General features: G+C 36.7%; 1 protein-coding gene across 4 annotated transcripts in view; it reads left to right on the forward strand.

Moving 5' to 3' along the window:
* Positions 1-25,858, forward strand: part of GALNT13 (polypeptide N-acetylgalactosaminyltransferase 13) — a 457,095-nt gene that overhangs the window by 40,195 nt on the left and 391,042 nt on the right. For all 4 annotated transcript variants that reach the window (XM_072960978.1, XM_072960979.1, XM_072960976.1 and 1 more), the window contains exon 3: positions 20,654-20,899. In XM_072960978.1, coding sequence (XP_072817079.1) covers positions 20,758-20,899 — 142 coding nt within the window. In that variant the 5' untranslated portion in view covers positions 20,654-20,757. The remainder of the gene's footprint in view (positions 1-20,653; positions 20,900-25,858) is intronic.

Consider the following 25,858-nt stretch of genomic DNA (forward strand, 5'->3'; position numbering starts at 1 on the left):
TTCCAAAGTGAGATGAGTTTTTTCCTCCTCATGTTGCCTCGTCTGCATTTATCAGAGCCAGGGCTCCTGAACCAGTGCCAGCTTTAGCAGTCTTTCCACACAGAAGGAGTCGCTGCTGTCACGGTTCTGTGAGCATTGAGGCTCAGTGGATTATGTATAACAAAGTGTCATTGGTTTAAACCAGGTAGAGTTCAAGTTTTCTCCTGCGTGAAGGAGTCTGGTCAGTGGCCTTGTGGGGCTAGAGCTGGAGTGCTTCAGTCAGTAGGGAGTCTAGTTTCTTTACATAGTTCAGCTCCAACACTGTAGCCATGTGACTTCACCCTCAGAAGTTACCCAGTGGCTAAGCTGACTCTGGGAGCCCAGCCTTCATATTTGGGTTTTGTGCAACAGGAATGAAAAATAAAATGCAGTGACAGACGGGCCTGCTACCAGCTGGTTTAGCCCCTGTTTATAGAGATTCCCTGGAAACTTACTCAGTAATTCCTACCTAACAATCATTACTCTTTGTTGTAAAATACCTGTTATATACAATGCTTCAGTTGCACACACAACTCCGCTGAATGTGTCCCTCACAAAGAAGGGAAACTAAATATTGGGTAGGCTCTTAGTGGACTCAGTCACAATTAGAAAATGCAGACTACATTTCAGTAATCTGATTTCTGAGACAGGATGATGTGGCTTAAAACACACAGGTTCTGTCATCAAACTAGCTAGCTTCCTGATCTCAGCTCTGCAGATTACTAGTTGTGCGACCTTGAGCAAGGATTCTTTCTTTCTTTCTTTATTTTTTAATTTAAGTACTGCCATTTTACAGTGTTGTATTAATTTCTGGTGTACAGCATAGTGATTCAGTTATGCATATATATTCCTTTTCATATTTTTCTTATTCTTTCATGTTCCTTTTCATATTCTTATACAAAGTATTGAACTGGTTCTACTTTTTCAGCTGTAAGGGCATGATAATAACTGCTGGAAGCATTTTTGTGAGGACTGGATATGATAATGTATGCAAAGGGTCTGTCCCATAGGAGGAGATTAATATAGTATGTGTTCTTTCTGCTGCCTTATATTAACATAAATTCAGTTATTTAAGGGAGGACAGAGTCTATTCATGCCTTACTATTGATTGAGAGGGGAGAGAGGCAATTTACCTGTTTCTCTTGGGTAAAGCTTTATGTTTTAGATTGATTTGAAACTCTCAATTTCTACCCTTTAAAAACACCATTTTTATACTTTGAACCATACTGAAACAGTGCTCAAAATTTAGGTTTGTAATAGTAACACTTCAATGTAATGTAAAGAAACAGGTTAAGAGGAGTTCTAGTTTGAATTTTTCCATTAGAAGTTATGAAACTTGTGAAAGTCATCATAACCCTCTGGACCTCAGTTTTGTCAGCTGACAACCAGTCAGGTGGACGAGCTGACCTCCACCATCTATTTGACAGCTTTAACTCACCATTGTATGTATTGTAATGTGCCCCAGACAGATTTTCTTGTCAAAAGAAATTTCCTAAAGACCAGCAAATAACTCATAAAGACTTATTTATTCAAACCAAAGTTGATTTTTTTACAGGAACTGGCTTTGTTGAGAGGTTTTGCCCATCCTGACTTTAAACAATAGATATTCATTAAGCAACATGGTGTTGTATGTTAGAAAACTGGCTTCAAATTCTGGTTGCAAAGATTGCTGGCTTAGACAGAGTGTGTTGTTTTGGGCCAGTCACTTGAATTCTCTGGGCCTTAGATTACTCATATATAAATTGGGCAATATGTATTAAACTGATGGTGAATAGCAACTGAAATAAGAACAGTGTAGAAGTACTTTTAAAAGCTATACACGTTTAATGCTAAGCTCTTTGGATGGTCCAGTGGGTAAAGTGCAGAAAATGCCCTTTCTCTCCAGTATGGATATTGTATAGTAGTTTTATAGGTGAAATACAGTAAAATAAAGCTACTAAGGATCTCTGTTTTAAAGTGTGTGTTCGATTTTGCCAGTCTATTTTTCTGTCCAGAGTATTTTGTATGAAGCTGTGCACCCCACAGAGGCCAGACCAGCAAGGTAGGTCTGTGACTCTGTGTATGAAATCTTACCTTGAGGGAAATTTCCAGATGTGATCTTTCTCTGCATCTGAAACATTTTACTTGCAATCCAGTGAGGCTGAAACAAATAGCAAATCATTTGCAGTATGGGGCTGTTAGGGCTGTCTGCTCTTCTCAGTTTGCCCGCTTGAAGTGACAGTTAAGGCTCCTTCTCTGTAAATAGCAAGTTATTAGTAAAAGCATGGTTGCCATATGGCAGAGTAGTCTCTATTGTTAAACTGGTTAAATGCAACAGCAAATGCTCAGTCTTTAAGATATTATGTTCTGGGATAAAACCCTAGAGATTATTTTTGTTTTCAAACATATTTCAAGCGTACATAGCCTCTGGTTCTATCTGTGTATGTATATTTATTTATCTTGTTAATACCTTCTAAAATTCTAGAAGTATGCCATATGTATATTAAAGTGTGTAAGTGCACTAATATGAAATATACAGATTGATGGATTTTTACATAGTTATGTACTTGTGTTACTACCGCCCAGATGAAGATACAGAACATTTCCATTCACCAGGAAGTTATCCTTACATCTCTTCCCCGTTAATAACCTTTTGGTTTTTAATATTTAAAATTTTTTTGCTTTATGGTAATGAACTTCTAAAAAGGTAAGAACTATTTTGAAGGGCAATTCTGATCTCTTAACAATTTTTGGAAGTATTAATAATTGTTTCAAAAATAAAAACCTCCAAACAATGCTGAGTAATGCAATAAACTATAGTAATACTGTTGCAAGCAATAAACTTCATTATGCACTCACTGAATTGAAACAGAAGTGCAGTGTGGAAACCTCGTGAAATTTTATCCAAATCTCCCACCTGCAGACCAAAAAATAGAGCCACCACACAGGCTGGTACGTGTTCCATTGGTCACGTTGCCAGGCAACCTCAGTATCAGAGACACCCAATTGAGCAGCAGAGAGTCAAACTAGAAGGTATCTTGGAAACAGTAGGGCCCAGCTGAAAAAAAAGGGAGGAGGGAAGAAGAGAGAGAGAAAAGAGTGTCACTTGAGTGTTTATCCATGTGGTAGTCGTGACCACAAGCAATTTTTTCCCTAGTAGCATGCATCTAGCTCAGAGCACAGTTCTTTGGGTTTCTTCTTCCTTCACTGGGATTTCCTCCTTTGCTGTGTCTGCAGGTATGAGGGCAAAGGTTTGGCAAGATGCAGCATCATTACTTTTTAGGAGAGAAGGGTGTTACGGGTCATTTCCAGCACATTCAAACCATGGTAACTAAGATCACTGAGATTTGTATCATACAGTATTGCATTTGCTTCATTTGTACTTAAAAATTAATCTGATTTTTAAGTTGATATACTTTCTTAAAAAATGGAAAGTACAAAATAAAATACCTACCATCTGAAGTTAACCTGTTTTATGAAAGGCATAAAAGAATAGAGAGGGAAGCGTGCCTAAGTCCCTCTGGACGAGCATCAGAGGAGATGATCTATAACAGGCAAGCAGTGTGAGAATCTGGGATGACAACTTCAGCTGAGCCCTTCACTCTGAGATGCAACTTTTATGTGTTTTTCCAGAGAGGTGTCTTCCATTCTTCACAGTTTGGTATAAAACCTTTTCTGCTGTCCTGTGCTCTAACTCCACACTACTCTCTTTTCTTCCTTCTTAGCAGATGACATACAGAGAAAACAGCAACCATGAACTACGAGGTTCCTGCTAATTTACTGTCCATGACTCCTTTTGTTCCTCCCTTCCGATGCTTCTCCCTCCACTAGCCAGTGCCATCGTGCATGCTCTGCATCTCACCTGTGCGTGTTCCAAGAGCCCTAACTCAAATGAGTATTTTCTTTCTCTTCTGTATCTTCAGTCTTCTCGCTCTCCCCTGATCTCCTCCCCATTGGCATTAAACACCTCAAAGTATCTTTCCCCTTAAAAACAAACATGCATCTGTGCATAGATCCTCCCTTTATTCCAAGTCCACCTTCAACTACACAGTAGCTGTTCTCTCCACTCACAGCTAAATGTTTCCAAGAATTGCCTACATTCTCTGCCTCAAAATTGCATCCTGCACTTCAGACCTCAATACACTGAGGCTTGCTTTCTCTGTTTATCTGAAGATGTTCTTTCTTAGGCCACTGAAGTTAGTCTTGGGACTATACATAGACTATACCTATTTTTTTTTTTGATCTCTTAGCATGGTTTTGTACCATTAATCATGCCCTCTCTTTTTAAATATTTCTTCTATTGTTACCAGTAACACTGCACCCTCCTGATTTTCTCTTCCCTTCATAGCCCTTCCCTAATCTCATTTGTGGGCTTATCTTCCTTTCAAATTGGACTCTGTGGGATTCTTTGTGGCAATTTCTCTGACTTTAATTAACATTGCTTTGCCAACTTCCTCATCTTTACCTCTCTTAAAATTCAATTCCTATACTTACCTGCCTTCTGAGCAGTGTCACTTTATGTCTCAAAATCGTCAAAGTCTGCCAGCAAATTTATTAGTACTTCTAATTTTTTTCTATAAAAATATATCTAAGTAAAGTGATGGGATGCATTAGGAACAAAATAAAAACAATGAAATTTGGTACTCTTACCAATGGCCCTGCTCTTAACAGGTCTTTGATTTCATCTGGAAATACTATATTTTAAGCTCTAGGAGGTAAGATGTCCCAAGCATCTAGCATAGAGTTGAGACTCTATTTAGGTACTTAAATTTTCCAAATAAGGAAAACAGATAGCCTATATTTGAATAAATCTTAAATGCTTTTTTCTTTAAGCTGTATTAACAAATTATTTTGCTCATGACAGTATTGATCATAGTAATAGCAATGACTAACTGAGTAGTTACTGTGTGCCTATTCTTCTGACTCTCATTTTATGTGTGTCATCTTTACCATGACCCTGTAAGTAGGGATAGCTCTTACTGCCCTTTTATTAACCTGGGAACAGCTAGACTTAACTGGGCAAATTCACCTCTCTGGTATCTCTAAATGAGAGGATGGGGGAGATTGGACTTGAATCAAAGACTGTCTGATACCCCTAACCATGCTACTTGTTGCTGAATTTTTAGAAGAAACACTGTATATTTCAGGCTGTTTCATGCAAGTGACTGTTCTGGTATTTTTGCTATTATTTAGCCTCTTCAGTGTCTTATTAGTAGTGGCATGTGACTACAAGTACAGTCTTTCTTAGGCATCCTCAATTGTCATTTTGGTTTTGGTTGGAATAAAGGAGGGACTTAGAACATGCATTCAGGATTTGGGTGAAAGAAAAGGAGTTTCTGTAAAATGGCAGGTGGAGGTGATGGAGAAATATTAGGATGGCCAAGAGATACAGAGTTTTCATTGAGGAGGAAGAAACTATGGGAAAGCTGGGGAAAGACTAGGAAAAACATTTGACATGTGGAAAGATAACTGAGAAATTGATACTATAGAGACAATTGCAAATTGAAATGAAAAATCCTGGATAGGTGATTTTTGTAACTGGAAAAAGAGGAGAATATGAAAAAGAAATGAGATGAATAAAAACAGGAATATAAGAAATATGATGAAGAGAAACATGATTTAACTATGACTAGAGAGAAATACAATTTAATAAAATGAGAGGAGTGAGAATAACCAGGAATTAAAAATGGCATAAAGAAAAAAAATCCCATGCATCAGTTTAATAGGTTTCATTGATTAAGATTGCTGCCTTTGTATGTATCTGCCGGAAATGTGAGGCAAAAAGAAAATAAAATGTTGACTGCTGTTCTGCTGGGATGGAGCTGAATGGATGTGGGATATCTGAGAATTTTTATACTGATGATGGTTTTTGCAGGAGAGGAATCAGACCAGCATTTTCTTGCTCATTTTGAACACTGTTTCATTCTACAGAAATTAATAGATAAGAGATTCTGGAATGGAGCACAGCTACTGATTTGTTCAGATGTCAATCAGTGGTTGGAATTATTTACTCTGCTTATCAAAATCAAAAGAAGATATTATAACCATTCAGCCACATAAATAATGGAGCTTTTCCTTGGCCTAAACAGATGTTATTGATCGCGAAGCTTTATACTCTTGCTGTTTGAGATACACAGCTCTAAAACCGTTGCAGAAAATTTATGAGCTGTTTGCTTTTAGAATTTGAACCTTGACTCAAAAATAAGCTGAAATAAGAAAAACTTCCTCTTGATAACATTGTTTTGCACTGCTACAATGTAAACGATAGAGATCTCATTTCTAGAAAGGAAATTGAATAATTGAGGTGAATTTGAATAGGGTAATAATCACTTCTCTCCTGCCCCCACCATAGTCCCCATTGCTAATTTCTGATGAATAATACTGAAGGAAAAATTGTTTCCAGAAGTTGATTTAATTGGCAATGACAGGCTCAAAGTGATAAATGGACATACATATTTTTTATTTTTGGTTCCCCAAAGTAATATTATTTAATTATTGCATTAAAATGATAATTAAGTTCATTTAAGATAGTATTTTTAAATTAGACATTTAAAAACAGACTGTACTACATCTCGGCTTTTTTTCCTTTGGTCTGTGAATAAAAATAAATGCTAGGGTGCTTGCTTTTAACGGGGAGGTTTTTTTGCTCATGGTAGTTTGATTTTTGAATCTAATCATTTTTGGCATTATCTCAGTGATGATTTTTTTCTCAAATTACAGTATACCATTGAGAGGAGACTTTTTCTATGGCAGCAATCACTGTAGTTTTCCGGTATTTCAATTAGCATGCCACTTTAATCTCAAGCATACAGAAGAGAAGAACATTTTGGGGTTGGAGTAGGTATATCTTCAGTATATTACAATTTCCTAACATAAGTGGAATATAAAATTCATTTTTGTTGTTTCTTTTGTAAAAATGTAGCTGGATTTGATGAAATATAGTATGCAACAGTAAGAGTGATTAGAATTGAGTAGTCTTCCCCAGCTTCAATGATTGCTTTTAAATACTGGTCCTGGTGGTTTTAAGAGGGTATTTGGAAGAAAGGCCACAAATGCAAACAGGAAAAAAATAGTGCCTGAATCTTGGGTGAGACTCCAGGTTTGGAAATTTAGCCACTTTTAAAAAAGGAATGTGGAGCTTTAATTAATATGACATGTAGGGGTGAACTTTTATCTTTCCAAAGTGACATAGATTCTGTAATACTGGAGACTAGTAGAAGAGAGAAATTGGGAAACACAATACTTAAATCAAGCTTTATTTTTAATAGGAGCTTCTGCTCTCCTTTTCTTTCTCATTTCCTATGTTTCGTGAATAACTTTTCTGTTTGTTTTAAGAATCACTTTTGACACCCTTTGGGTCTGTTACTCTCCATTGGTTATACTTCATCATAACTGTATGTGCCCGTGTACTCCCACATGCATATGCACAAATATCACGTAACTCAGAATTTTATTATCTGTCACTATGATTGGTGGTTTTCTTATTTACTTTAAAATAAAACATATATTTCCCCATCATTAATACAATAGACACTATTTCTGAATAATTTGGAAATTAACAAACGTAGTAAGAGGAATGCCAAAAGAATTCACGTATTCCCACCTATTCTTTGCAATACTTCATATGAATGAGGTAAAAAGAAAAACAAGTTGACATCATAGTGCATAAACAAGTATCTTGATTTGTTTAATTTTATATGATCATATTAGCTTTTCTCATGTTATTACAAAATTTGATAAATTTCTACTAGCTGCATAATACGCTGTCAGTTAGCTTTGTATCTATTTTGAACTCTTTAATAATTAATGCTGTCATAACATAGTGCATAAAGCCTTTTCTTTAATAGGGTGTTTTAACAGGAGAGTTTTGCAGTAGAGAAATTCCTAGTTCAGAGTATAGGATTAATTTTAAGAAGTAGGCCAAAAATCTTTTTTATTTTTAATAAACTGCATTTCATTCCAAAAAGGTTTTTACCACTTACATTTCTACCTGTAAGGGCCTGTTTTATCCAACCTTTGCTAAAATATAATTTTGTCAAAATCAGTGTTTAATTTTAATTTAGTTGTTAAATTAGCACAATCACTATTAGTAGTTTTCCCAGATGTTAGGGGAAAATGTTGCCTTGTTTTCCTCTTACCTGTTCACATGCTTGTACATATAATCTCTGTTCAACTTTTAACTCTTGTAAAGAGGCTTATTTCTCTTCCTCAGATATTTTTGGCAAATATCCTTACTTTATAATATTTGTATATTTCCTATGATCGGATTATATACTCCATTGTATCAGATTGCTTTATATTGATTAACAAGTTACAGTCCTTAGTAATTTCATATAACAAGGTTGCTGTGCTAATAAGAATATGAATTTTAATTCTTTGGGGATATAATAATTTCACTTTACTTTAATTGGGGGCTAATTATTCAATATTCTGATTTTTAATTCTTTATTTACTTCTTCCCTCTAATTGCCTATCTTTTAAGGCACTTAATTTATGATTAATAACTTCCCCAGGAAATTTGCAGGGAAAAACACCCAAAAAACTGAAGCAGCAAATCAAACTAATAAGTAAGGATATAGTAGCTTTAATAAGGTGGGTTTTTTTTGTTTTGTTTTGTTTTTTTACTTTTTTGGAGTGGAAGAAGTTGAATACTTCACTGGTTTTTTAAGCTAGTTTTAAGAATGGTGTGCATTACTCCTTTGTGCCAATTATGGTAAAAAAAATTTACTAAGTTAAAATATTCAAGTGGGCAAATAAAATTTTATTTACATTTGTGCAATTTTAAGATAAAATTTTAGAAAAGAGCTTTAATCCATTTTACTTCTAGAGTTTTCTGTAACCAAGACCCTCTGCCTCCTCTCCTTTGTGCTGCTGGCATCCTGTCCTTTTGTGCCTGGAGTTCTGGACTTCTGTTTGATTATACTTCACTTTCTTTTTATCTCCCACTAATTGCCAGCTGGAGCAAAGTGACTCTGATGTAATGTTACAAGATAATTTAATATTATCCTTCCTTCCTTTCCGCAAATAAACACCCTTGTTTTGGAAAGAAACACTTGTAATTCATTCCTTACATTTTTTTACATCTTTTTTTCATGAAGAATTCAGACTCCTTAAGGCTAGCCAGGAAGCCGGGGTTAAGATTTTCTAATGGTTTGATGTCTCAGTGGAAACATTTATTTTCTTTTTAATAATGTGATTTATGGCAGAAGATGGCCAGCTTGCTGGTGAATGTCTATGGGGAACTGTCTAAATGCTCTACTGTTGTCTTAAATCTCTAGGCTTTATATCCAGTTGAACATTTTGGATTTCTGTTTTCCCCTCTTGGCAACTATTAATGAATGAGCTTAAACCACTGGTATGCTATATTGTAACATGAATCCTGAGCAGTCAATAAATACCTAAAGCGAATGATGAGTTTTTAGGTTGATGAATATAGTGTTTACAACAACTTTATTTCTTGTGGGGGGGGTCATATATTACTTTTTACAAGCTTTATAAAATGAAGACTTAAATTCATTATGTTTTAATGTGAATCTATAACTTGTAAAGCCTCATTAACATATATGTTAGGCTTTGACATTCCTAGGATCTTCACAGAATGGATATCCCCATACCTCAACATGATTGAAAAGCCCAGTGTGTAATGAGCTGCCTTGAAAAATGATGTCTGCCTTATAAACATTCTCTATAAAGCTTCACCCTTCTCTTAATCTCTCTATGTCCGATTATTCTGTTTGTTGCTGTAATCTCTGAATTATCTATTGAAAAGAATCCCACATCTTGGAATGACTTCAGATGTTTCACTTACCTCCTTTCTTAGACTCCATTTCTCTTGTCTGTCTCCCCTCCTAGATCCTAAACAAGAAGGCAGAGACTCTGTCTTTTTATTTGCTTCATCTTTAGTGCCTGACATAGGTGTTGGCATCTGTATAGACACTCAATTTTATCTGTAGGATAAATGGACGACATACTTTACTTTTTATACTTAAAGTAATAGTTTTATTCTGAAAGTAATACATGCTTTTATTAAAAATTCAAACCTACAAATCAGTTCTACTCCTTGGAGATTATTATTTGGCCAGTCTGCCTTTTTTTTTTTCTAACATTTTTTTATTGATTTATAATCATTTTACAATGTTGTGTCAAATTCCAGTGTAGAGCACAATTTTTCAGTTACACAGGAACATATATATGGCCAGTCTGTCTTTTCAGAAAAATTTCTGTGTGTATGAAAATCCACACAAACACACATACATACTTTCTAATTTTTCTGTGTGTGATGATTTCGGTCTGGGACGGGTCTGGAATTTAATTCTACTTTACTTTAAAGCTAATAACTTACCTTGTTACTGTTTCATGGATGTCGGCAGGATAGACTCCTGAGTCAGAGCAAAGGACATTTTTAGTCACAGCAAGTAGCTTAAGTTTCAGCTTCCAGCATCAGCTCCAGTTGCTTCCCAGATCCCATGGAGGCCATGTGGGCTGCCCCAATGGATGTCTGCAAATGACAGGTTGCATTTCAGGAAAAGGACAATAACCACAGGGAATCTACTGTTATACAGTGGGCAGTGAAGGGCTGCTCTTTATCCCAGACAAAGATCTCAACTCCTTCTTTAGGTTGCTCACTGTAACCACAGCCCTGAGCAATGGCCTGGGTAAAGAGCGGGTGGGACCCCATATCTAGGCATACACAGTGAGGAGTGTAGGACTGGGAGAGACACTGAGGAGGAGGGTCTTCCAGCAATAGCTCCCCTTTGGTCCTCCATCATTTTGGATTCTGGTGAATTTTCACATGAGTATGTCATTCCATTGAACACCTTGATTAATCTGACAGAGACTGTGACCAATTCCATTCAGTTTTGCTCATATTGTGTTTATACTTAAGGTTATTATGAGCAGAACTACAAGAAGCAGGATTCAGCAGACCTGCAGTATTTGACTTCAGTCATGTCTCCCAGGGTCATGGACTCAATCACTGTAAATAAGTCTCAGAGGGTATTAGTAGGTCTTATTTTCTGTAGCCCAGATGTCGGCTAAGGCAGCTTTATTGTCCAGTGTGACTAGTGCAAGGGAGTTTAGCTGATTTTGCTGATCCTTGGTTGTCACTGCAGTAGACCATCAAATACCTCAGTCCCCAGTGGCAAGGCAGTCCATGGGCCATTTGACCCAGATACACACATGTAGTCCAAAGGGGCACAGGCCACTCCAGTTCAGTATTTGTTGGTAAACTTGATTTGGATCACAATTACATTGATTTGGTTAAGCATGTGTCAAGTCACTGAGAATTTATATCCTGAGTTGCCGTATATAGCATAACCCGAAGCTGCTCGGGTATCAGGAGAAGCAGAAGAGGGGTCTGTTTTGAGGAGCTGCCATTGAGGGCATCAGGCACAGCAGAATAGTTCAGGACTGGCCTGTTTTATAGCACCTGGATGAGGTGACAAGGACACAGGAGGTCAGATTGCCAGCTGCAGAAGCAGCTTCACTCAGCTTCTGTGGCCGTGAGCTTCCGTTGCCAGGCTGGCACGCTGGATCTGGGTGGCAAAGAGAGCATGAATTGAGCCTCCCACCCCACCTCTTCCCTCCACCTCTTGGGAGACACTGTTTCCTCCCCAGATGTCAGGATTGTTACGCTCCCTCCAGAGCTGTGACATTTTGTCTGTCCCAGCTTAATAAATACAACATCACCTTTTTTTTTTAAGTCCTCTCTTACTGTGACCCAGGCCTTTCATATGGAAGGGTTAAGTATGAGTGGGACAAAGGGCATTTTTACAAAAATTGCAGACACCTATGTTGGCCCACGTGGGCCTCTGTAGCAGGATTCAGTTAGCACCGTGCACAACCAAGAGCTTATTTTCCTTGTGTTCTGGGACCTCGTCAATCCAGGAGAATCCAGGTACAGAGTTAGAACTAAGTTTAATAATCTAGGCTTCCTTTTGGCTACACTGCCATGTAGAACCAGGCTGGCTTGGAGTTGCTATGATGAGAAAGAAAAATGTACCATGTTCAGGAATGGACAGGGTGTAATCCATATTTTCAAAATAATTTTATAAAATTCCCCACCCATTTCATCCTGATCGTTGATCATTAGGAAGTCAAGAGAAGCTGAAGTTTCTTTTGGGAAGGTCAAGTCCAGTAAGCCAACCGTCTTGCTCAGGTGGGTAGACCAGGAGGTGACTAGAAGTTTGGTCAGATCTCTTTTTCAGTCAGTTTTTGAGGAGGTAATTCCGACATTCAACAAAACCTTTGAAAGGGAGAAAGTATGGGAAGCCATACCTTGACTGTTATTCCACTGTGGGGTGGCCTTTGTGATCCAAGACACACCACTGTCGGACTGTAGACGGTCTGGAAATTGGAAAACATGACCCAGTTTGGTTTCGTGAGCCACAGTAGTGTGGCCAGAAGTGACTGGACCGGAACAGCAAAAGCATAACCTGAGTCCAGGCAGGATGATGATTTGGGTGCTTGTATAAAACAGAGACACACTCTAACAGAGCTATAGGTGGGAGCTCCGCTTCCACTGTCCCCCCCTTAACTTCTGAACCATACTCATACAGGTACATGTGGCCTTCAGTCTGCCCAGGTGATAGGGTACCTGAATCATCTTTTTCTCTTAAAGCATTTGAGGTCAGGGTAGAGGAATCAGCACGGAGAGAGAACTTTATGCCAGTGAATAAGTTTTGCATTTATTTTCACTATAGAGGTCCATTCACCCACAGCACAACCAAATGAATGATTAATGTTTTCACTTTCCATTATTATTATTACCATGGTTTCTTTAATTTCCCCCACATTTTCATCAGACCTTTTACTTGTTTATCAGTCACCTCTTTTGTGCCAAAAACTGTTTTTTGGTATCTTAAGGATAGCATGGAGAGTAAGAGATGTAATCCCATGGGGGAAGCAGATGATCAATTAACAGGTACTAGTGATGTGCATTCTGAATAAACCACGTAGCTGTATTGCACAGGTGGTGGAAGGGCATGACTTAGGGTAAGCTGGTCCAGAAGAGAACTCTCTGGGCATACCTGAGCAGAGATCTGAATAAAGGGTGAAGGGGGTGTGCCTCTGGATTACTTAGGAGAACAGTGTTCTAGAGGGTACCTCAAGCACGAAGATTCTCCAGTGCATTAAGTGAAGGAGAGAGTGAGGAGATGAAGTCTGAAAGGCAGTCAAGATCCAGATTTGGTTGTGTTACAGGTGAAGTTAGGGATTTGGAATTCATTTCAAATGTGATAGAAAGCCATTGGTGAGTCAGTAATGGGCAGAATATAGAAGAGATCTGATTAAACACAGAGCATCTTCTGTGTAGAGAATAGATTATTATGGGAATGTATCTAAGAACATAAGAAATAGCATATAACTGAGTGACCCCACTCCTATGTATATACTCAAGAGAAACAAATACGTATGTCCATGTAAAATCTTGTACATGAATGTTCATAACCACGCTATTCATGATAGCCAAAGAGTGGAAAGACCCCAAAGGTGGGTCAGCTGATACACGGGTAGATAAAACGTGGTACACCATACAGTGTGGAGAATTATTTGTTAAGAAGAACAAATGAAGAACTGGTATGTGGTACAAAATGGATAAACTGTGAAAATATTAGGCTAACTGAGGAAGACAGTCACAAAGGAACACACTTTATATGATTCCGTTTACATGACATGTTGAGAATAGAGACAGGAACTGTGTCAGTCACCCACGACTAGGGGCAAAGGGAAGGCTGGAGGGTTATAGCAAAAGGGAGTACCTTTCTTTTGAGGTAATGGAAGTGTTCTGGAGTTGACTGTGGTGACGGATGCACAGCTCTGTGACTACACTACAAGCCATTGAATTGTGCGCTTTAAATGGGTGAATTGAATAGCTTGTGAATTATATCTCAGTAAAGGTGCTTTTCAAAAAATAAGAAGGCAGTATGTCAAGTTGCTGATGGTAGCTTGCTTTAGAGTGGTAGCAGTGGAACTGGTAAGAAGTGGGTTAAATCTGGAGGTAGAGCCAACAGAATTTGCTGCAAGATCAAACAAGGATGTGAAAGAAAACAGTTGCCAGAGAAGAGTACAAAGAACTTTGGCTAAGTTATGTCAACTGCTGCTTAGGGGTTCTGTAAGCTAATGATTGAGAACTGACCCTTGGACGTGGCCATGACTGTGTCAAATAAGGTTTCCATAATGGCAGGAGCTGAAGCCTGTTGGGTTTAAAAGAGAATGGGAGGTTAAGGATATGGGGTGTGTAGACAGTGGTTATACCTAATTCTTTTCAGAAGTTTTGCATTAAAGATGAGCAGAGAGCTGTAAGGATAGCTGAAGGGAAGTATGGGGTCAAATTAGTTTAAGATGATTGTTCATAAAACATCTTTATATTGATAGAAATGACTTACTCAAGAAGAAAAACTGATGGAGGAGAGGTAAGTGCATCAGTAAAATCCATGAACGTGTGAGAGCAGAGGGTGGTGTTCTCCTGAAAGGACGGTTCATCCACTGTTAAGACTTGGACTTGCAAATTTAGGGCTGGCAGTAACAGAAACCAGCGAGTTGATACATTGAACATGGCAGTATGCAAAATTCTCTTCTGATTGTTTACATCTTCTGCACTAAATGTGTAAGTGTAGCTGAGAGGAAATAGTGTGGAGATGGCAGTCTGAAGGCAAACAAGGTGCAAAAGTTGTGTGAGGGATGGAGACTGATTTGACTAGGAACTATTGCAGGATTGCTGTGAAGCACCACAAGTCCCCTTGTAGTGTGAGTTCCTAGATTTAAAATGAGAACAAGCAGCATATTTTGGGGTTTCTTTCTAGTCATGTTCATCTATGTGCATGTAGGAGTGGTGGAGGGGAAAGTTAAATTTAGTTAGTGTATTGGTTTGCTACGGCTGCCATAGGCAAGCATGACAGACTGGGTAGCTTAAACAACAGAAATTTATTTTCTCACAGTCCCAAATCAATGTGTCAGCAGAGTTGGTTTCATTCTGAAGCCCCTCTCTGTGCTGTGTAGATGACTGCCTTTTCTGTCTTCACCATGGCCTTTCCTCTGAGTATGTCTGTGTCCTAATCACCTCTTAGTAGAGAAACCAGTCATATTGGATTAGGGCCCTCTTGTATGACCTTATTGAATCTGTTACCTCTCTGAAGGCCCTATCTCCATACAGTCACGTTCTAAAATACCAGGGGTTAGGACATGACATGAATGGGGAGGGGGAGGGCACAATTCATGTGTAACAACCAGTGCTGGAGTTTTAAAATTTAAGCATACTGGAGTGAGAGAGGGCATATGTAAGAGATGTGAAATCGTGTTCTCATACAGCTTACTATTTAAGAAAAAAGGACACATAATAAATAAATTTAAAAAAAACAATTTTTTAATAAGTTGGGGGGTAATAGGTACAAAAGGAAAAAATAAAGTGAGCAAAGAAAATACAGGGTGATATATAATATGTAATGTGGAGTTTTATATAGGTTGATAGGAAAGCTCTCCATGATCTGACCAGGAAATAAGAGCTGGGAGCCAGGACCGTATCAGTGGGCAGAGGACACAGCACCTGTACCTGCCCTGGGGCAAGATCATAAGTATATGTGAGGAACAGCCAGGAGACCCAAGTGACTGGCATGGAGGGCAGTGGTAAGAAATGAGATCAGAAGGGTATGAAGTAGAAGCGCTCTGATCTGATACAATTGGACCATAATCTCTTTAGCCAATCAAAATTTGATTAAATCAGGGGATCTATTTAATAGATACATAAACATTTATGTTTTGCCTTAAAAAAAATGAAGTATAATTTACATGGAGTGAAACTGCGCCCAGTTCAATGAGTCTTGACAGTTGTAAAATCCTGTATAACATACTCCAAAACTACCTCTGTTAAATATATTTCTGATAATTAAATATAAAGCATATTTGTGCTCACAAATACTAAAATGTTTAATATTAATGTATTTGCAGTGGTCAAATACTAAATATATTTGCAATTTAATATTAAATATACTTGTAAATATACTTGTGATGCTCATCTTGTCTCCTGACCACATGGACACCTATGTACTGAACATACACTGCTTCTAGAAGGACTGGTGAAGAGAATCCTTTCTTTTTTCTTGCTCTTTCACTGCTGTTCATGATGATGATAATATTACTATCACTACTACTACTAACTAATGTGCATTGAACTCCTTTGTGTCAGGCAGTGTTAGAAGAGCTTTACATGTATTAGTCAATCTGATACTCATCATAACCTTATGAGGTAGCTTCTAATGATGTTCATAGCTTGTGACTAGGAAAATGGGGGTATAGAACATTTAAGTAACTTTAATTAAGCCATACAGTTAGTGAGTGTGGGAACCCAGATTTAAATCAGGCATTGTAACTCTGCAGTGTAGTTTTAGGTCTTATGCTTGGTTGCCTCCTAATTGTCAAATTTTGTTAGGAATACTTGAACTTTCCTTAGTTAAATGCAAGTGAAGATGCATGTGTATATGTGTGTGTATGTATATATATATTTTTAAACATTTTTTATATTGAGTTATAGTCATTTTACAATGTTGTGTCAAATTCCAGCATAGAGCACAGTTTTTCAGTTATACATGAACATGCGTACATTCATTGTCACATTCTCTTTCGCTGTGAGCCACCACAAGATCCTGTATATATTTCCCTGTCCTACACAGTACAATCTTGTTTAATATTCTACATTTTGAAATCCCAGTCCCTTCCCACTCCTTGTCCTCCGGCAACCAAAAGTTTGTATTCTATGTCTATGAGTCTGTTTCTGTTTTGTATGTATGTATGTATGTATGTATGTATGTATTTTTAAATTCCACATATGAGTGATCTCATATGGTATTTTTCTTTCCCTTTCTGGCTTACTTCACTTAGAATGACATTCTCCAGGAACATCCATGTTGCTGCAAATGGCGTTATGTTGTTGGTTTTTATGGCTGAATAGTATTCCATTGTATAAATATACCACCTTCTTTATTCAGTCATCTGTTGATGGACACTTAGGCTGTTTCCATGTCTTGGCTATTGTAAATAGTGCTGCTGTGAACATTGGGTGCAGGTGTCATTTTGATTTTTTTTTTTTTGCTTTTTTTCACCATCTTTCCACATGAGGCATTCATTTAACATTATCTTTGCTTCTTTGTCTCTTAGTGTATCTGTCCTTATGACATGCTTTTTACAGCAGACCCTTTGTTTTAGGCTGTGGGTAGATTCCTCTAGTCCACCTTAATTTTAGACATTCACTCATGCAAAAATCAGTCTTCCTGTCAATAAGACCTATAGCGAATTCGGAGTATTTTTTCAGTGCTTACCCACTAGATTTATCAGTCCTTAAACCAAACTCAGCAAAATTGTCCAGTCATCAGTTCGCAGAAGCTAGTACATAGCTATCTAATACATTTAAAGTGCCTGAAAGTTCTGTAAGCACTACCAGCAGTCTTCCACTAGCTTCACCCTTTGGCAGCCTCAAATAGGCTCATAATACAACAGCCTCATAAAACAGACTGAATGAATTTGCTCCTAGTATGCAATTTTCTGCAGAAGAAAATATCTCATTACAGACAAAAAATATGTCTAACAGCAACTAAACCATACTCCCCAGGTAAGTGATCACCTCATATTTAAAAACAAAAATACCTTTCTTATTTCAAAAACATAGTTACCAAACTCCTAAGCTTTATTGAGATTTTACTTTTTTTATACTTGAAATCCATTTTTTATAAAATAGTAAAAGTGGTGCATATTTGCAAACAAAAATCCTGTAATATCTTATGGAATTTCTGACTAACACTGTGAATTAGCGGGCAAGAGGAAAAGGAAAGTCGAAAGGATGAGCAAGAATGGTACTTGATAGCTCTCTAACTCTTGAAGTTTTCCTGCCTAGAGAAATATTTTTGAAGAGTGGAATAACTGTGCTCAAAAGATGTTGAAATGATTAGAGAAGGGGTCGTATTTTCGGATTGAAGAGCCTGTAGCTTATGCAAAGTTAGTCATGCTCCACATTGATTTGGCAAGCCAAGGACACTGCAGAACTTGGATTTGGCTTGAGAAACAGAGTAGTGTTTGCAAATAAATAGGGACTTACTGGAATAAAAACATAATACAGATGCTGATTCTCTTAAATAAACCTGGGCCACCAACTGCTTACGTTGGTTAGTGTTGCTTTGTATATTGTGCCATCCTTCTGCTCAGTCAGTTTTGTTCTCATGCGAAGAGTACTGAAACACAGTATAGGAGATTTCTATCTTACAAGTGCCAGTGGATACTGAATGATGACATTTTGTATGTTTTCAAAGTAGAGGTGTTTTCGAGGTAGACAGAATTAAAAACTTGAAATATGTAAGAAAGCTTGTTTCATAAATAAACAAAAATTTAAATAGTAACTTAGTTTTAATCACAGAAAATATTAAAGTTAGAGTTTTCTCTGATAATTTCTTGATATATAGATCTAGCAGGGTATGGAATTAGAATAATTTGAATAATGCTTGAAGTGGCAATGAGATGTGATTTTCACTTACTATTATGGCTCAAGTTTAAATTAAATTCTCAATAACCTCAAGTGTTAGGCTCTTATTAGGAAATGACTTATCTTAGACAGTTTAATATTTAATATTAAGTGATTTCAGATTTTCTATTATAATAATAATCTTTCTATTTTCTTTTAACAATGTTCTCATTCTTTATCTTGCTTAAGCCTCACAATTTTCTGAGGTGGATGGGACAGGAAATGTAAGCAAAGAAAATGAAGCAAGGAGAGGCAAAATGCCTACCTAAACTCATCTTTCCATTTTATGACAGAGCCAGAGATGGGGCTTTTTATGTCTTTTGTTATAGATCTTTATAATAAAAGACCCTATAATGTATAGATCTTTTATTATAGGATCCTTTTAAAGTATTCCTTTTAAATCTGGAGATAGCTGTTTAGTTACCATCAGTGTTATATATACATTTTCACAGGACTTTTTTTCTGCAATAAACTGGAGGGACCTGCTCCATCTTAGGACCAAAGAAAGATAGCAAATTTAATAGCTCAAATGGTTTCAAATCTCACATTCAGGGATGTAGACATAAAGTACCATCTTATATGTTATGTTACAACAAACAAAGTAACCTACGTATATGTTATGTTACAACAAGCCCCGTTGCCAAGTTTAGAGGTTGTGTTCTAGTGTTTAGTTATAATTTTTACAGAGAAATGAAGTTGAAATGAAATTAGCATGCCATTTTTCCAAGAAAAATAACAAAACCCAAATATCGTGTAGTCCTTAAGTTTGTACATTTTGTATCTTTCTTTTTAAAATATGTGTTAAATAAATGTAAATTTTATGTAAATATTAAAAGCAGACACTGTTTCAGTGTTTTTTAAAAATTGTCACTTTATGTAAATTTTGAATGTATTACTCATCTGGTTAGGCAACAGCATTTGTGTTGCTTTATGATGCAAAGGCAGCTGCCATTAATTTAAAGAGCTTCTGCTTCAGCAAATTGTACTTTGATGTTTTTTTATTTTGAGACAAGTGTTTCTAACACAGTCCAAGTATCTTTGTATTTAATAGCTGTTCTCCTCAAATATCTGTCAAAACTGTTACTTATCTTATTCACATCAATAAATTTATACTTCAGGTCCTATTATTTTAATGTAGCAAATGATATGAGACTGTTTTTGGTTTGATACAGTTATTGTATAGACAGAACAATAACTATCATGTTAATTTATTTCTGTATATATGTAGTATAAATAAAACAAATATGTGTATAGTATTAATTGTACACTTTCTCTGAATCTCTCTCAATAATTGCACACACATTTTTGTTACACCTTTAGAATTCTTGCTCTAGCTATTTTAAGTCACTTTACATTAAGGTGTTATCCTCTGAAATTATCCTCTGATAACTTTTTTGAGTGTGTGCTACTCTTTCTCAAATGCACATCTGTAGTGGATACTTTCTGTGCAGACCAGATGGGGTTTTTAAGGCTAAATAACTGGTGACTTATTTCCTGTAATTGTCCTTTTTGAGAATTTGAGAATTACTTTGTTTTATACCTTAATAATAATAACCATGTGTTCTGTAAGATGGTTTACAAGCATTATCGTACTTGGTCCTCATAGCAAGTCTGTAGGTTTGGCATTGTTATTTTCATTTCATAGATGAGACAACTGAGGCTTAGAAAGTCTTCCCTAGAATTGGAAAGGAAGTTATAAGAAGTGAATAGTGCCAGGCCTATGTGTGTATAAAGGCCAGCTCTTACCACTGCAATGTATTGTAATCCAGAATGAACTTCTAGTTCAGCAGTATCGGCTCCTTACAAGTGCTGAGTCATGCTAAATTCAGAACTGCACTATTTCACAACCTGGTGCTCCACAGAATATCACGATAGGACTTTAAGGAAAAGGCAGTTCAACAGAAAGAAATCAAGTAGTTGTCAAGGGCCCTGCAGGGTGGTGGCAGATCTGGGATTAGTTGGTAGAGTTCTAGCCACCTGGCTTGCTTACAGCTGTCACTGACTTGGGCTTTTCATTCTGAATTTGAAGGCCAAATGCTGATACATATGGGAGCATTAAATAAGTCATAGATTTCATGTTGTATCACATTTATGTAAAACAAACTGCAATAAGTAATTTTCTTTCTTTCTTTCTTCTTTCTTTTTTTAATACAGTGGGGTGCATCCTGCTTTTATCCTGGAGTTCACCCTCGTGGCTTGGATTTATCAGAGTCGTGTCTGTCTTCGATCTCTCTGTTAACTAGAAATCAAGGAAAGAGATGAGGAGGTTTGTTTACTGCAAGGTGGTTCTAGCCACGTCGCTGATGTGGGTTCTCGTCGACGTCTTCTTACTCCTGTACTTCAGCGAATGTAACAAATGTGACGACAAGAAGGAGAGATCCCTGCTACCTGCACTCAGGGGTAAGTGCTTACAAAGCAAGTGTCTTTTATAGAGATGAGAATGGTAGTGACTTACGACAAATCGTGAAATTTCAAAATAGGAGTTAAGTTTATCGACTTAGAAGAGCATTTTGGCAGAACTATTAACATACATTTAACGGTGGGAAAGCTGCTTTACTTTTCTTGACCTTTGGCATCCTGTTGGAAGAAATGACAAGAGTTAGCTAACCTCTAAGGTACCTTCCAGTTCTAAGAATTCCAACATTTTGTGACTGGGTGGAAAGATCAATTTAGTGAACATTCAAACTGGACATAATGTTAAATTTAGGCTTCCAGAAACGTAAGCCTTTAGATACCAAGCATGTAACATAAAAGGGGAAAACTACTAAAGTGAGATGGTGAGGACTATAGCAAAATGAGACTACGTGACACCCCTCAAAACTTCCAAAAGCAATTATTAAAAAAAAGGCAACATTTTGTTTTTTTAACAAAACAAGTGTTGGTGGCCAGATTTAACCTGGGGGTTACCAGATTGTTGCCTCATGTTACAAGCAAAAAGAGAATTTCAAGTATTTTATAAAGTCCCTTTAATACAATATGCACTCTTTAGAAACCAGTTTCAATGACTAAAGAAGAGTAAATGCTCAAGAAACATGATTTATATAAATGGTGATTTATTAAGTCAAGTCAGAGAGATTCATTTCCTACAGTTATTCCAAATAACTTTTTTCTGTGCTTTCTGTTGACTTGTATATCTATTAATTTATTTCTGAAGTGTTCCTAGTAATTGAGTGCTTCTAAAGTACCTAAGCGTGCTTGAAATTAGTTTTATTCTAATTGAATTAAACATTTTTTTCCTTAAAATCTAGCTTACATCAATTCTCTGCTTAGCAAAACGTTTCTTTATAAACATAACCAAAGGTAAACTTTGAGTCCCGGTTAATATGTACCTTTTGAAAGAGTGAATCTTTGAGATTTGCGCTGATTTAGTGAATGCAGTCTGCTTTTAATATGACAGATATTTTTGAGATTATGAATTAAAATATGCTAATAAAAATAATTTCATCAATATTATCTCATGGTAGGAGGTTTAGGGAAACGTGGAAAAGCATTTCCAAAAATTAATTTTTGTTAAAAGAGTTTGTTGGACATCTTAAGTTTGCTTTGCAATAATGCTCTGGCCCAACTGAAGAAATTCTGATCATCCTCTTTTCAAAATGAGTCTAACTCTCTCACTGTAGTTTTTGAATAGTACAAAGAACAGAGAAGTCCTTTGGAAGTGACGGAGTCTAGACCCACTTAGGTCATTTATATGCATTTTTTATGCCTTTATACTAAAATTATTCAAACAGGAGAACTTTATGAGTCCATCACTTTTTGATAAATGAACATGGGGGTTGATTTGCTGACCTTTGGTTAAAATCCCAGAATAAATCAGCCTTCTGCTTCTCTGTTAAACCAGCTGAGCTGCTGCTTGGCTGAAAGTGGAAGTGTGTTTTGATGGATAACATCAGTTTAGTATGATCACTGTGTCATTTGTTGAGAGGAGACATCTAGATTGGTCACAAAAAATGTTATAATCTGATTCAGCAAAACTATGACAGCCTTTTCTGGAAGTACCAAAAAAGCAGTTTTTCTGATTTAGGTTCTTAATGCTCAGTTTCAGATCTCAAAATATAAAATTTAATGATACAAGGCAAAAATAGTAATTTTCCTTGTACTTAAATTGTAATATGAAACTATATTCTCTCTATTTTTAAGACTTGGTTATTAGCGTTATATGCTAGCATTATACTAATATTGGTCTTAAAAAAATGAAATTTAGACTATGATTTTAATTTCATCTTCTATTGTTACTTATTACTTCAGAATATTAATTTCTTTAGGAATTTGTGCCATGTATTTAAAATAATATTTTATTTATAGGTAGGTGATGTTGTGCAAAGTGCATTTGACTGAAATTTTCCGGTTCTAGCTATGTTAAAAACAGGCTTTTTGACAAAAAAGTTGATCTTTCTGGACCTATGTGTCTCCATTATTAAAACAGAGGGTTTGGACTGAGTGGTTTCTAAGATCCCTTCTAGTTCTACATTTTAAACAATTTTTAAGTACCCAATATTAGCATACACTCTGCATTAATTTTTGAGATATGTTCACTCATTCACCAAATCATCAATTTTGTTAAGTTTCTGTCAAGTTAAAATGTTATACATCTTATACTTGCACAGAATTGTGTGTCAATTATATCTAAATCAAAAAGAAGAACATAGCCCAATAGTAGGTGGAAAAAAACCAAACCCAAGCATCAGCACCCCCGACTTCACAGGTGGTATAACAGGATTACCTCAGAGTTAAACGCCCAGCTTTGCTGACCAATCTGGTCCTTACCTCCTCCCCCTTGAATTAGTTGTGTGACGTTTAGCATATTTTTAACAAAATCTTGGTGTTCTCTCTTAAGATGAAAACCTTAGCGGCAATAAATCCTGCTTCCCAGGGTTGCCCTGGGAATTAAATGTGATGATGTGCATAAGCCCCTCAGTGGAGTAGTGGCTCACAGTACTTGCTGAATATGTGAAGGTGGGTGCAAGGGCTGGATGAGACTCCCCCAGTCTCCAGGTCCCCAGCAGGGGGCAGGTGTTCTGGGTGTAGCCTCCCAAAAAGAAGTGACTTTAAAAAAATTTAGTAGTTAACACGCCTCCTGTGTGCTAAGACCTGGAGATATAAGAGAACTGAGGTCGCTGTTGTCGAGGAACTTTTACTCAGTAATAAACATCTCTCTCTCGCTTAAAAATGTAATTTACAAATGATTACAAGGCATAATGAGTATTGGGATGTAGGAGAATGACACGCATCTAAGGTATTAGAAATGGATCTAGGGTCTTAGATAAAATTCCACAGAGGCTGTGGCATTTAAACTGAGGTCTAAACAATAAAAGGCAGAAATCACTAGTTAAAGAAGAAAAATTCTTATGGAATGGTAAAAAATTACAGAACACCCAGGATACTTCTGAAAGGGAAAAATACATACAGTTTATAAAATTAGAGTGATTAAGACTGTACTGTTGGTACAAAGGGTAGACAAGTTGCCCAGTGGAACAGAACAGAGACTCTGGAATATATCCACAAGTTTGAACCATTCAGTACGTGACAGAGGAGCACTGCAGATCCGTGGGGGGAAAGAGGGCTCTTTTGATAAATAGAGCTGAAAATAAAATGGTAATCCATATGGAAAACAGGTGAAATTGGATGCTTAACTCATGTCATAAACCAGGATATATTTGGATATATTAATATCAAGAAAACTAAACTTTAAGCAGAAAAAAAAATTAGGCATTGTAAGATCTTAAATGAAGGAAAAATTCTGAAATAACTATCCAAACTCATTGACCATAAAATAAAATACTGATAAATTTGACTATATTAAAATTGAGAAAGTTGGTTCACTTAAATAGACCTTAAAGTAAAAAGAAAAGTTACAAACTGTAGAAGATGTTCAAGGTACACATATCTGAGATTATTTTCAAGCATATAAAAATAACTCCTATTAATAAGAAAAGCCCACACAGACCAATAAGAAAAAATGGGCAATAGACATGTCTTGAAAAAGTAAACACATATAACAAAAAAACTTGTGAAAAAAATATTTGACATTAATTATGATCACAGAAATGCACACCAAGACTGCAATGACATATTTATATCTGTTCAATTGGCAAGAATTAAAAAGGCTGATAATACCAATTTTTGGAGGTGATGCTTCTCTACATTTTTATTAGTAATTTCAGATGACAGTTTGGCATTATCTCTGAAATCTGAAATTTATGGATGACCCAGCATTCAGTCATATACTTAAGAATATTTTTTCCACAGATAGAAATTTTTCATAGCACTAGTGCTCATAAAAATAAAAGCTCAAAATAACCCATAGGCCCATTAATGGAAAAGCTGATGAATCAATAGTGGTACATAAATGTGAGAGAATAATATATATAATAGTAAAAATGAATGAACTACAGCAGCCTGCACCAATATGAATTAATCTTGATGATAACAATGGTAAGTTAAGTATAAAAGTTACATCTTTCAGAGATGGTACATAGCATGATACAGTTTGAAAAGCTAAAACTAAAATGTAAAAATACATATGTTAGGACTATATAGAGACACAACAAGCCTTTATGTAAAGCAAATGAGGCTAATTATGAACATGGGATTTAGGATCATGATTGTCTGTGTCAGGGAGTCAGGGGCATGGGATGAGGGCGAATATTCTGACTGAATGTAGGGCATTACTGGGGGCCTGGGTTTGTTTTGCATGTGGGTTTGATGTGTCTGTTACATAATAGGGATAACTAGGTGAATGAATAAGAGCCACTGAATGGATTTAAAAGTTGAGAAGCCACTGAATGGGTTTAAAAGATAGCAGACATGATTACCTCTTGTGTTATGGGAAGATCGCGTGTAGAGAAGAGGTTGAGGAAGAGCCTGTCTCTTCAGGGAGGCTGGGTAGGAAGTTGTGGTAGCCTTTCATGAATTCTGTGTAGGACGTGATGCCTGCCTAGAGCAGAGTAGTGCCTGTGAGGAGAAGAAGTGGGTAAAATGCAGAGGTATTTTGAGATGTGGGAGTAAGAGAGCTAGATGCTGGACTGGCTCTGGTGGGTGTAGGCGATGGAAGTGTCAAGGACAAGTCTTGGGTTTCTTGCAGGGACTTACTTGATCCAGTTTCCTGAGAGAGGAGATTGTAGGGCGAGATGATTTGAGGGTGGATATTGAGTTTATTTTGGTTGTGTTGAATTTGAGACACATATTAGGCCGCTGGATGGAATTGTTCAGTAGGAAGTTGACTACAAAATTAAACTAAGTATAAAATTTAAAAACCATCACTTTTTTTCCTACAATGGGTTACATTCTTCTCTTCCTTACTAAATGGAGTATATGGAATACAACTGAATCTTTGATTCGGAGTCAGCATGATCATTT

Source organism: Vicugna pacos, chromosome 5, assembly GCF_048564905.1.
Source record: "Vicugna pacos chromosome 5, VicPac4, whole genome shotgun sequence".
NCBI lineage: Eukaryota > Metazoa > Chordata > Mammalia > Artiodactyla > Camelidae > Vicugna > Vicugna pacos.